This window comes from Meriones unguiculatus, chromosome 21, assembly GCF_030254825.1.
Source record: "Meriones unguiculatus strain TT.TT164.6M chromosome 21, Bangor_MerUng_6.1, whole genome shotgun sequence".
Lineage (NCBI taxonomy): Eukaryota > Metazoa > Chordata > Mammalia > Rodentia > Muridae > Meriones > Meriones unguiculatus.
In genome coordinates, this window is record NC_083368.1 from 29,168,269 (window position 1) to 29,181,095 (window position 12,827).

The following is a 12,827-nucleotide window of genomic DNA, read 5'->3' on the forward strand; positions in this document are numbered from 1 at the left end:
TTATAGGCAAATAAGAACTGCTGAGAAAGAGAAAGAGGATTAGTTTTTCTCTGGGATGAATCCTTAATTGGCTATCCAATACCAGGTGGTCAGCAGCAATACCTATGGATTCAACAGCTGTATTTATATATTGATGCATATATAAACAAGTAAAAAGAGGCCAGGAATACTGGAGGTGACATATAGAGTTTTTAAAAATTATGGGGGGGGGGGGTAAATGATGTAATTATAATTTAAACAATTTGAACCTCAATTTTGGTATTTAAAAATTAAAAAATTAACATGGCTGTTACAAAGACTACAATGTAATGCAGAAGACTTTTATCAAGAAGGTAGTATGAAACATAAAATGCCCATTGCTATAATTAGTTTGCAAACATAACAATAAGAATTTTCAGGCTCTTCCAGTCAAAGAATAAGAACACAAAGTTGTAACATATCAGGTACAAAATAAGACTGGATAAAGGTATTAAATAGCTATAGACTTTAAATAGCCTTTAAAACAAAAAGGAAATGAAAAATGTCTGGGTAGAGACTGGTAGAAAAGACAGAGAAAGTAAACCATGGAACTGGTATTGAAAGCTAAAGGTGAAAAAAAAAATGAAGCAGACAGTACAGGAAAGTAGTTTAGATAATATTCACAGTATAAATAGAAATGTAACCTTACTGTAGCCCCTGAGTTACAGAGGAAGATCAGTGAATTTATTCACTCATTCCACATTTTAAATTTGTTTAATAAGATATAATAAAGATGGCATTTGGGTCTAAGTGCTGGCAATAACAGTGGATAACAAAGGTTACCTGCCCGTAGACAGTTTATCCTGTGCACAGGTGATATTAAGAAACAGACATGTTCAGTATCGACTCCATATCTAGGCATCGCTTAGGCTCTGGGCATTGTTCTAGATCCTTGAGGAGCAACAGTGAACAAAACATAAAAACACTCCCTTCATGAGCATGCATTCAGGAAGAAGAGAAGTGTTAGAAGTGAGGAAGTGGTTAAGCATTTAGAGAGATAACTTCAGACTCAGATGGTGACTGACAGGGTCAATGAGTTTACACTGGCAGGTCAGGGAACATGTCTCTGAGGTGAGACCTCAGTAAAGAAAAGGATGTAGTTTATTGTGTGGGAATCTCTAAACAAAACATTCAGCTAGGAAGAGCACAAGCAAAGGTGCTCAGGTAGACACAAGCTTGGTATAAAGAACAGATACTACAATAAGAACAGAATGGGGAGTTTGTCTGTAATCAATTCATAAATAAGAGAGGTCACACCATAAGTGGTATGTATATTAGAAACAGCTTAGGTTTTACTCCAAATTTTCCCTTAAGTAGAAAGGAAAAAGCTTTTCTCCCTTAACTAGAGAAGAAAAGCAGTACAACACTTGAAAGAACAGACTGAAAGAATCTCATGTGACTCTGACAGATAGGTCTTGAGAAGTACAAAGCCATAGAGCGGGTGCTCGGAGAGAGTGAAGCCTTGCTAGGGATGAGAGATAGAGGCATGTCACACCTGGCATGTGCAGTCTAACCCTGGGATGCTGTCTGTGAATATGCTTTCTTACATTGTCTTTCTTACATGGTAAAATAAACAGCAAATGGTAGGGATTTGGCGGGAGAATATCCTGCGACATTCAGGTAGACCCACTGTAATCATAAAGATGCTTCAAAGGGACAGATAGGTGCTCAGAGGCTACAAGGAGGGGGCACAGGAATGCAAGTGCCCTCAGAAGCTCAAAATGAGAAGGAAACGGATTCTTACCAAGAATCTCCAGAATTAATGCAATCCTCCTGACACCTTGATTTTTAGTTTACTCCAGAACCAGAAGGGCATAAATTTGTGTTGTCTTAAATCTATCCAACGGCATCTTCTGCAGCAGCATTAAGGAATGAATGGACGGTATCCAAGAGAGAGAGATATCAAAAAAGAGAAAAGTTTCCTTAGGAGGAATCAGAAACTGTAATTGAAACTGATACATTTGAGCTGATGACTTCATAGACAGAAGCCATCTTAGGAGAAGAGGACCAAGGTCTTCACCTGTAAGTATGATTTACAAAGGCAGAAGATGGGTGGGGGTGTTATAACTGAGTAAAAGAAAACAGTCTGTTGATAAGGCTACTTAAATAGAAGGATGACTGGACCACAGGTAAATGAAGCTGGTCAAGGAGGAGTACTGTCAACTGTTAAGGAATATCATTGTAAATGGATAGAAGAGGGAGAAATGAGAAAGAACATTTTGCATGAAGATCAAACACGCTTTGAACATGTCTATATAGAAGCAGATGAATGACAACATCGTCAATGATTCAGGGAATAAAGGATTGAGAAACTCCTAAAAGGAAAAGGTAACACAAGAAGCCAATGAGTTGGGAGAAAACCACACTGTCTCATCACAGGAAAAAATTGGTGGCTAGTGACAAGGGCAGCTTCAAGGTCAGACAGAGTTTTCAAATGCCCACTAAACTGAGTAAGTGGTATGTATTGAAAACAAATTCCAAAACATTCAAGCTAATTGGCAACAAAGATTGAAGAGACTTTCCAATGGAGCAAAATTCCATTCAGAGCGACTGGGGATATGAAGAAAAAGAATGATAATAGCTATGCAGGGACGGAGAAGGCACAAAAAGTGGGAACCAAAGTTCAAGTAAGTGATGTGTTGTAAGAACTGGGCCGGGTGTGGTGGCTCACACCTATAATCACAAGGTAGAAGGAATACAATAGTTTCAAGGCAGCATAGCCTACACAGCAAGACTGTGTCTAAAGAAACAAACACCTCATCAGAATTGAGTATCTCTAACATGAAAAACAGGAGGGAACAGATCCAAGTTCAGGTCAGTTCATAAGATTATTACTGTTATAAAAGTCAAGGAGTGGTTATTCATATAATAATAAAAGTCACAGAGTGAGTAAGAGGATCAGAAGTGGGAAGAAGACACTAAGCCAGGTGGTAAAGTATTCAATGACCAGATGGTGATAAGATAACAGCATTAACAAAGAACTCCTTAGCTTCAGGGAGGTTACATTTTAACCAATCATGAGCTTAGCCTATCATAAACAATTAAGGGTTTCTCTATGTAGCCCTGGCTGTTCTGGACTGCTTTGTAAATCAGGCTGGTCTAGAACTCACAGAGATCCCCCGGCCTCTGCCTCCCAGGTGCTGTGTGCCACCAATGCCCAGCTCAATTACAGTTTTTTAAAAGTAATCATCTACTTGCATATCTGGGCAAAAGCGTTGACCTTTTTTGGCAAAAGTATCTGGCCTATTATAATAATGTGTGACTGGAAATTGTAGTACACTACTTAACTTCTTCGTGTGCATTTTGCCCTGCTATGTATAAGGATAAGAGGAGTTCAAATGTCACAGGTTAAATCAATCGTGCACAAAAGGTACTGACACTGACAGCTGTCGTTTGCTTAGAACAAGGATGACTAATAAGATGTATACTGGAGAAAGCTTAGCTACACAAAACGCAAATGAAGTGTGTAAACTTTGAAGAGGCCACTTGGTAGGAATGTCAGACAACTTGTATTTTTCCTGCTCTTACTTCCATTTGTCCAGCTTCTCCACTTAATTTCAAGTTTATTCTACATTTGTGTTTCTGAAAGTAACTAAAATGAGACCTGACAGAAGATGAAAACTAGTATAAAATTCTGAATGAGTTGTTTACTTTGTAACTATTCTCTCAAGGCAGCTAAGGTTTCCTGGTAAACACAAACTAACTCTGGGGGCAGAAAAAGTCAGAAATGTTTACAAAGAATTGCTTAGCATATGTAACAGTTGGGTAGCTTGTCTTGAAGTAGGACTCCTAAAGCAGGAGCAGGCACTGTCTCTGGCTCTGCTGCCTGCCTTTGGGACCCTTTCCTCTTACTGGGCTGCCTCATCCAGCTTCAACAGAAGATGCACCTAGTCTTAGTGTAACTTGTGTGCCAAGGCTGGTTGATACCCATGGGAGGTGTCCCCTTCTCTGAAGAAAAAGGGAGGAGGAATGGGTGGGGAGAGAAAGACTCGGTGGGGAGAGAGAGATTCGGTGGGAGGAGGAATGGGTGGGGAGAGAAAGACTCAGTGGGGAGAGAAAGATTCAGTGGGAAAAGAGAGACTCAGAGGAGAGGAGAGACAGGAAACTGCCGTTGGGATGTAGAATTAAGTAACTTGTAATTAATTAATTAATTATCAATCAATGAATAATTAGTTAATTAATTAATTTAAAAAGAACTGCTTAAAGGGTTGGTACTTGGTTGGTACCTAGCATATGGATCTGGGGAGGTTCCATCATTGCAACTGGTAAATGTGGCCAGTTCACACTGTGGATTATGCTGAATGGCTTACTTTCCTATGACTCTACAATTTTGGTACCTACTGGGAAGAAAGTTCCTTAATGATCGCCCACCACCACCACCCCACCACCCCCGTGAAAACCTTGGCCCTGGCCCTGAAGCACTCCACTGACAGTATTCGCCACTGCTGTTACAACTCCTTGCTGGGGGACTTGGGTGTTAGGTGTAGGTTAACTCTGGGAGCTTGTGTCTGATTTCTTCTGAACCTCACTCCATGTGACTTTTGCCATTGCTGATTTTGATTTGCATTCCTTTTCTGTAATAAATCTCGGCTGCAGCTTTTCAGAGAGGTAATGTCATAGCCAAAAGTATATCTGAGATGTTTTATTGCTAATCGAATACCGACTCTAAGCTGTGAATATGATAACATCCTGAGTTCTGAGTCTTCCTACTAAGTCATTAGACTCAAGAGTTCTTTGAAATCCCCAATACAAATGTATTACTCTTACCTAGAAATAGTGTTAATAAGCTTATTAATAAGCATTAATAAGCACTGTAATTGTATTAGAATTTTACCTTAAAACCTCCTAATTATATCTCTGTGTTTATATATCTTTATATAGAGGGTAGGGTCCAGTTTTCTACATCAACTCTTTGGGAAAGCAGAAAGATACCTGTATTGGCTAATTTGGGTTGTCAACTTGACACATCTGAGAAGAGGACCAAAATGAAAAAAAAAAAAAAAAACTGCTTCCATCACATTGGCTATGGGCGCATCTGTAGGGCAATTTCTTGATTGCTAATTGATATAGGAAAATTCAGTCCACTGTAGGAGGTGCCATTCCCTAGGCAGGTGGGCCTGGGCCATATAAGAAAAGTATGTGAGCCTAGGAGAAAGGCAGTAAGCAACGTTTGACCATGGCTTTTGATTCAAGTTCCTACCATGTCTTCCCTCAGTGATGGACTACGACTTGTAATATAAATAAACTCTTTCCTTCACATGTTGCTTTCCATCAGTGTAACTAAAATGGCAGGTAATAAGTACAGTACTTGTTCAAAAGGCTTAGAATACATTGTCTTCATCCTCACCTTACTAGGTACTCGGGGCAAGAAAACGCTTGCCCTGTTTCTTCTGTAAAACTGTAATAATAGTATCTACCTCAAAAAAATGCTTAAGGATTAAATGAGTTTGTATTGTAAATAATTATAATGATTACTGGCACATATTGTTATACATGCAGGACTATTACTACTTCACATTCAAACTCTATATTTGTGTGTATCTGTGTGTGTGTATGAGTGTCTGCATATGTGTGTCTCTCTTGATGTTGTTTGAATTGAGTACCAACAGCAGTAGCTCTTCATAGTAGTTAGGGTACCGTTTCTGAAATTTAAAAATCTCATGTCTTTAAGAAATTATGACCTATAAACAATAAGGAAACCACAGGCATAAAGATGGAACTTTCTGGTATTGGATTCTCAGCATGCACAAAAGCCCTGAGTGGATCCCTGGTACCCAAATAAATCAAACAGGACAACAACAAAAGCCTAAACAATAAGACAGAATTATGTTGGCATCAAGGTAACTACATAAATTAAATTTCAAGAATAATTTATGTTAATAAATAATAATTTAGCATACGAGTTTCCTCTCACGCAAGAGTGAAATCTTTAAAAGAATAATAATTAAAAAAAAAAAGCTGTCATTTGGTCATTCAAGAATATGTCTATGATGACCTGTGCAGTATGCAGTATGTAATCCCAGCATTCTAGGGGTAGAGACCAGAGGATCAGGAATTCAAGGTCATCGCTGACATAGGGAGTTAGAGGCCAAGGTACAAAAACTCCTTAAAAAATAAAACCATCAGTAACAATAATGACAAGGCAAAATGTAGAGTGGAGACATGTAACAAAGGAGTCATAGCAAGAACAAATGTAACCAGAGGAAGATGTAGATGGCGTAAGATAACCAGAGTCCTTGGTGCAAGTCAGGAAACTGGTTTTCCTCCCTAAATCATCTTTATATTGAAAGTACAAACACACATTTTACATGGCATGCTCCCAGTCTTCTACACTCCATAACATGACTTGTGTGGAATGAGTGAATTATAAAGAGCAGGGCTCAATTATCAGAGCATTTTCCCAGGTTTCAGTGCCTGGAACAATTCATGTAGATTTGCATGGACTCTTAGAAAAAAGAAAGTATTCAAGGAAATAAAGATCATTTAAAAATAAAACATACCTATAAAATTCCTGTCCTATTCCAAGTGAGTTTAAAGACAAGCTTCCAAACTACCAGCATGCAACCAGAAAACTAAATAGTTCTGTATGTAATCTTTTCAAGTTCTATATTTTCAGTTATTCAGCACAGAGAATAATAATGGCATATGCTAAACCATGGTAATAAATAATGCCCTGCTACCTTTTATTATTATAAGTACTTAGGACTTTGACCCTGCTGAAGTCCTATTGAAAATAGCAGAAATCTAATCAGTTAGCTTTACCTCTCCCTTACTATAGTCTCCAAGAAGATACTGTAACACATGAATATTCTCTTTTCTAGGGAGAAGGAGGAGTTAAAATTCAAAGCTGTGAATTAAAAACTCACCATTGTAAGCACACTGACTGCTGGCTTCTTTTCTTTCTTCTCCTTTTTACTGAAAATACTGCAGAATAATTACACAAAACTTTAAAAATTATACAAAACCTTATAATTGCTAAATCAATTTACAGAGTTTTGCTAAATGACAATAAAAAAATCCATGCCTATATTAGTCAATAAAAAAAATAGTCACTTATGAGCTTTAAATGTAAGTATGTTTGCATACATCTCAGAAATATACCTATGTGGTTATCGAAGAGAATTGGGATTTTTATATATTCTTTGTACCTTAGACACTTCTTATTTTCCCTCATACATACACTTTTTACACACTCTAAAAGAGATGTTTTTGCATTTTTATTCTAAGTACAAAATAATCTATACCTTAGGATTGGTTATCTTGATTATCATCTCAGTAATTATAGCAATAGATATCTGTAGACTGAGTACTATTCCTAATCAGTCCCTTTCCTCATAAAGCCTAGTGATGATCAGTGCTGAACACAACAGCCTAAGGAACGGAGTAATTAAATCACCCTATGAGGAAATCTAATTGTGAAAGGATATCTGCAGCACTAAGTGGACCATTATAGAAAGAAACACAGTCTAGAAAAGATGCTCTGTAAGCAGTCACAAAGATATCCATTTTGTCCAACTTAGACAAAAGGGTGAATTCTTATTTTGAACCAAGATTCAAATGACTCACTAGTCCATTTTCACTCCATGTAACTGCCTCCTAGGATATAATAACAAAATAACCATAACAAGTCTTATTTTCCATGTGTATAAACACTGCTAGAAAAGAAAAGGTTTACTTTCACATATATTTTTATGTTCAAAAAGTAAATTTGTTTTCTTTCTTATGACTAAATAACATTTTAAAAAAACCAATATTCAATACCTTTCACAATCACTCTCCACTTTGTCTTTTTTTGTTAGATGTTCACTGCATTTGGGTCTTACTAATTTGGGTAAACTGGCTGTTTGTGAACCCTTAGGATCCCAGGCCTTTTCAATGTGGGTTTTTGTGGGTAGCACTCAAGTCCTTTTGCCTGTATGACAAGCGTTTTACAGGCTTGAGCCATCTTCTCAGGGCTAATAAAAAGCTTTCTAAAGAAACAGATCAGAGGTTACTTGCATTTGACTTGATGTTAGATGGACTATGGACATACTATCTACAAACATCTTCAGGTTGGGTTCCACCGTGTTCTTAGTAAAGATCCATTCAGTATCCCAGAAACCAGGATGAGAAGAAAATAATATAACCATACATGGCAGATGTTTAGTTCTAAGCTTTTTATGCTTCCATTCTCTAAAACTGATGCTACTTCAGTTATAATAATGTCCCAGGCACTAAGTAAGCATTCCCCAGACAATTTGTAAACAATTCTGAGGAAGGCAAACTTCATCTTTCTTTCAGGGATGACAAAACTGCAGCAGAGTGAAGTCCCACAGCTAGAACAAAACCCAAGGTTTAAACTTCCAAGCTGTAAGATACAGCCTCAGACTTTTAAGGTATTGGATGGCTTGAAAATGTACTTTTACACTAACTCTCAGCCCTATTAGATTATTCTCTACCCCCATCATCACAAACAATTTTTACAGAGAATTTATCAAACACATTTTAGATCACTTGTATAGAGCTCAGGGCCTTGGTTTCAAACTGTAATAACCAGGAAATAAACAACAAAAAAGCGAACAAATCATGTTTGTGAAGAATTTATGCCATTGCATATAGCCCATGGTATTATTATTCCAGAGGTGATGAGCAGGCCCTTCAGAACTGTTCAAAAACAACAACAGATTTTATTTGAAGAATTTGCAGGGAGTGATGGCATCAGTACTGAAATGAAGATCTCTGGAGGGCTGAACTGTACGACTTCCTTCCACATAGCCTCATGCTTACTCAAATGTCTGAGCATTTATGATGGACATAGTTTTTTAAACTATTTTTTAAAAAAGGCAAAAATTGGACTCCACTATGTGTCTTCCTTGTTTATATAAAGGTTTTATTATTTCTATATGAAATAACAGGAAAATGTAAAGGTTAGTATATAGTTCACCTAGATTCACAAATTACAACAGTTGACAATATTCAACCATACGAAGAGTATATGTTATCAATTGTTTAGATTCTGCCAAACTATTAAGCCACAAATATCATAGTTCATATATTCCACTATCATTATCATATCTAAGAAACTTAAGCTCAGTGTTGAGATTATTTAAAATCCAACTCACAAAGTTCCCAAATGTGTTTTTTTGTTGTTTTCTTTACTGAACTCTCATTTAGTCAGAGCTCACACAACACATTTGCTGATTACGTTTCCTTAGTATCTCTTAATCTAGAAATCCCCTTTTTGTTGTCACACTGGCTTTTCTGAAGGGACAAAAGGGTCCCAGGGTTGTATCTGCTTCAGACTGAGCAGAGATGGAGGTCTGTGGTGAGCAAAGGTTTAGAACCCAGATCTGTCACTTAGTTATTACTACTCTCCCTTCTCGTGGACTGAAATTATAAAGTCATAAGACATGTCTGGTGGGTTCAGCAGGTGACCTCTGCTTTTGGTCTCAGATACTATCATGACATTCTTAACTTTTGGGTTAGTAGAAGCTTGTAATCTGTTTGCTTAATGCATCCTCAAAGACTTCAAGTTATAGTCAAAGGAATGTTAGGTCAGACACAGGGGTAGGCTAACAATAAGGGTATGATGGGGGCTGAAGATTGCCATCACTTTTAAGTTGGTTCTACACCTGCAGCATTCCTAGCTCTAACCACCATTGAAGCTAATCACGTTTAAATCAGCCTTTGTAGAATTTTGAATGTACGATGTGGCTTCTTTCTTTCTGTGGTAATACAACCATTTTATATAGAAACAAACAAAACAAAATTTAATTTGGGCCTCTTTTCCTACTGTCACAAACATGTGATAGCTATGGAGCTGCTTTATCAGAAGATCGTGGACCACAGCTGAGAGCCCAGGCAGCATATGGCTCAGGTGCGTGAGCGATCAGCAGTGCTCCTAAAGCTGAGGTCATAAAACTAAACGCTTGTGAGCAATGGCCGGTCTAGAGCTGAACAGGAGCCTCTTTCTGTCACACACATCTGAAGGACTGCTCCAAGCAGAGGAGTTCCTTCCAAGGGCTGGCTTACAGTTCTGAAGGTTGAAATACCAACCAGTAATCCTTCATTGCGCTGCTGGAGGCTACAACCTAATTGCTCAAACGTACGTACAAGACGTGTAAAGTATGAAAGCGAAACGATCTAGCTACCTCTTTTTGCCCATCTTCGAGTTCTTGTCTGCTCTTCCGTTAAGGCCCTCTTCAAGGTCCATCTCCACCTGGGGAAAAAAAAACACAGTTCAGCTAAACACATGGCCCCACAGTTCAGACCTCACTGCCCCGCAGAGCCCAGTGGTGAGGAGGGGCCTGATGCTCCCGGGGCTGGCGCCGGATGGTTAACTCAGCCCCGGCATCCCGGGGAGCTCCGGGGTCACCCACGTGGACCCGGTGCTCGGCTCTGGATGCGGCCGTCCCGCCCTGCTCGGTCCCCTCCGCCCCAGCGCGCTCCTCCACCCGCCCGCGGCTGGGGACCGGGCGGCAAGGTCCTTCCGCCGCGCGGGTCTGTTACCAAAAACACCGGCTTGGGGCTGCGTCGACTCGGTCGTCACGGCCTTCCGAAGTCCCAGCCACCCGGACCAGACTCAGGCATCCGGAGCCCCCCGACCCTTCCTGGGAACTACCCTTCCTGGGAACTGCCCTCCCGCGTCTCTACCTCCGGCTTCCCTTCGCAAAGTCCGCCAAGAAGTGGAATTCGGAAGAGGCGCCTCGGAGTGTAGCGGAGCCTGGGAGGATGTGAGCAGTAGCTCCTGGAAACCGCTGCTTGACTGCGCCAGGATTTTCTGGCGACAGGGGAGTAAACTCGGTGTACTCAACCTACGCCCAGGCACAGTCCCGCCCAGCCAGTGAATTGACCAGGAGGTTACACCAGCTCCGCTCCCAGCTAAACTCAAGGGTTATTGCTGGAGCAATTGCGAAACAGGTTGGATTTCTAGGCGAAATGGGCAGTCTGGTCTCCCCTCGCAAAGGTCAAGTAGAAAAACTCATCCCTGAATCATCAGAAACACACTTGTAAGAGTCACATCTCCACACTGCCACTCACGTGTCCATATATAAAATTGTGCGTCTATAGATCTGCACTTGGCCTTCCACACGTGACAAAGTTAAAAGACGCCTTCTAGGCATATTATCTAACAGCCAATTAAATTTACCCTGCCCGCCAGGAAATTCCCTTCTTTGAAGAACTCTTGAAAAGGTTAAGAGAGGCCCTGTGCAGAGGTTTTTCTTCAGTATGTTTCATAGTTTCTCAGTTATATTGGCTTATCTCTTTTAATAATAAAAAACAAAAACAAAAAACAATACCCCCCCCCAAAAAAAAAAAACAAAAAGAAATAAAGAGGACACATTCCAGTATGTAAATGAAGCATTTCAGAGTTGAAATGGTTATTTTAAAATATGCACCATTTTGATCTTTTAGCTATCAAACCAATGTCCATATTCCTCCAGGGCATTTGAAATTTCTACAGTTCAGTTTGAAGTATAAACATAACTTTTAACACATTACTTTAGTCGCTGTTTTTTTTTTCTGTGTTCACATTTTATATTCTTCCTGAGATTTTCTTCAAACTGACCAAAAGTAAATGTACATTCAATTTAAACTCCTCTGAGTGTTTCACTCTTTTGTAAAACATAGCTGTTTTGTAAGCTCTAATTTACATTATCTGACTTACACCTGTTGTCTCTGGACTTGCCGCAAGAATTGAGAAAAAGAAAACCCTGTCTTTGTTTCTGCAGAGTGTTAAAGTATAACTTCTTTCTTTGATATTTTTTCCTACCTTTTACCCCAAAATGTCCTTGCTTTGACTCTTTTGGGAGAGGACATGTAATTGATTTTTTGTTTGTTTCCTGATATTGTTATAGACTAACAGGTCACTAGGGCTTTTCTTTTTTTTGGGGCGGGGGCGGCGCGTTGTTCGTTTTCGTCTTTTCTCATTGGCTGTACTCATGTATAGCACCTGTCTTCTACCTGGGAAAAACGTATATTCACACTCACCCTAAGCATTTCTACTCTTGTTTTTGCTTCTGCTCGTTTCTGTACTCTTCCAGCTCTAGAGACTGCTTCTCTCCTACATTTGGTTCTGCATACACTTGAAGGAACAAATTGTAAGTAACATTTCTTAAACATGGCTCATACATGAGAAACTGCACCAAGCACTTGGAAAAAAAAAACAACTCATTTAATCCTCACAGGAACTAGTGAAGTTGTTACTACTATTGTTATTCTTAGTTCCCAGGGGATGAAACAGGTCCACATTATTTGTCAAAAGCCACACAGCTTGAAAGCATCAGTCTCAGAACTTGAAAGTGTCCTCATAACTATCCCCCCTCATTTTTTCCTTCCTTCCTTTTTTGGGGGAAGAGCAAGGGTAGGGAATAGATGGGCGGTGTTTCAATATGTATTTCCCAATTGGTCTTGAATTTTCAATATCTCAGTCTTGTCTTTGGTATGTTTGGATTACAGGAGTATATGCCCACACCTTCACCCTTAATCACTATACACTGTAGGACATGACTACAGTACATTACTTCCATTTACAGTCTCATGAAACTGTTCACCTTATGACTGAACTTTAGAAAAGCTATGAAGACCCCTTGCCACCAACTCTACGAATCCAAGAATTTATTGGGTTTTAAGGATTGTAACATAGTACTTCTCTCTACTCATCTTCTACCTCACTTCTTTAAATCATCTCCCTCAATACATCATGCTCATTTCATTCCAACTAATTCACTGTACTTCTCAGGTAATCTGCTGCTGCTGCTACTGTTGCTGCTACTGCTGTTATTTTCACTCTGTTTTTCTATGTGCAACTCTCTCTGCATTGAAAACTT

General features: G+C 39.3%; 1 protein-coding gene across 1 annotated transcript in view; it reads right to left on the reverse strand.

Annotated features, from left to right (window-relative positions):
* The window catches only part of LOC110564858 (ATP-dependent translocase ABCB1), a 163,061-nt gene that overhangs the window by 70,231 nt on the left and 80,003 nt on the right, over positions 1-12,827 (reverse strand). Inside the window, exons 3-4 of the mRNA XM_060373880.1 lie at positions 10,149-10,216; positions 6,885-6,942 (exon numbers count right to left, since the gene is read on the reverse strand). Of these exons, the coding sequence (XP_060229863.1) occupies positions 6,885-6,942; positions 10,149-10,210 (120 nt within the window). The 5' untranslated portion in view covers positions 10,211-10,216. The remainder of the gene's footprint in view (positions 1-6,884; positions 6,943-10,148; positions 10,217-12,827) is intronic.